At 41.0% G+C, this 800-nt stretch overlaps 1 protein-coding gene across 1 annotated transcript in view; it reads left to right on the plus strand.

The window, feature by feature from the left end:
• FARP2 (FERM, RhoGEF and pleckstrin domain protein 2) overlaps nt 1-800 on the plus strand; it is a 76,182-nt gene that overhangs the window by 35,376 nt on the left and 40,006 nt on the right. The window contains exon 7 of the mRNA XM_009702705.1: nt 598-611. Within this exon, the coding sequence (XP_009701007.1) occupies nt 598-611 (14 nt within the window). The remainder of the gene's footprint in view (nt 1-597; nt 612-800) is intronic.

Genomic DNA, 800 nt, shown 5'->3' on the forward strand with positions numbered 1-800 from the left:
GGGTTTGGGGGAGAAGAAGATAAGAGTCTGTTTTGTCATGCAGGGATACAAGATGTCAGTTGTTTGACTGCAGCAAACCTGCAGAGAAGTAAACGAAGGCTGAATTTGTGACTGGTGCATGCCAGAGGCTGTGAGAGTCTCTGTGTTGCTTGCGTGGACTTTGTGTGTTCTCACAAAGGAGGGGCTCCACGTGTGTACCTCTTCCTCCTGTTTTCAAAGTCCTTTCAAGAGCAGGTGATACTTCATTTTTAAAATCCTTTTCTGGATTCCTTGGCAAGGATGCAATCATAAAGCCAAAGCCTGGGGGACTGCATTGCACCCCATAGTACTAGCATAATAATTCTGCTGTAGTCCTGAAACCCTACCTGAAATGGGTCATTCTGTTGCAGTATTTGCTTTGTTTCTGTTATGCTGGCTGTGCAGCTCTTTCATCTCTCACTCTTTATCTGGTTAATACTAATGTGTATACAAGCAAGCAGAAGAAGGAGCATTGTGGATTGAATTCAGATTTGTTCAACTTTATTGTTTCTAAACTAGAAAAAGCTATGAACTAGTTGGCATTCGTTTGGGTGCCTCTGTCTATGGGATGCATTTTAGGTTGGTCATCTGCCGTTGCATGTTGCTCCTGTTACAAAATTTTCAGTGTAATACTTAACTTGGAGTCAAACTGCCCAACTAGAGGACGTAGAAAATTCTCATTTAGTGCCAGAGTTAGGACTTAAATGCATTAGCCATGTGGGCAACATTGTAGAATCAGATTATTCTTAAAACTTCATTTTATTTATTTTTCTTCCTTATGA

The sequence above is a fragment of the Cariama cristata genome, unplaced genomic scaffold, assembly GCF_000690535.1.
Source record: "Cariama cristata isolate BGI_N322 unplaced genomic scaffold, ASM69053v1 scaffold19770, whole genome shotgun sequence".
NCBI lineage: Eukaryota > Metazoa > Chordata > Aves > Cariamiformes > Cariamidae > Cariama > Cariama cristata.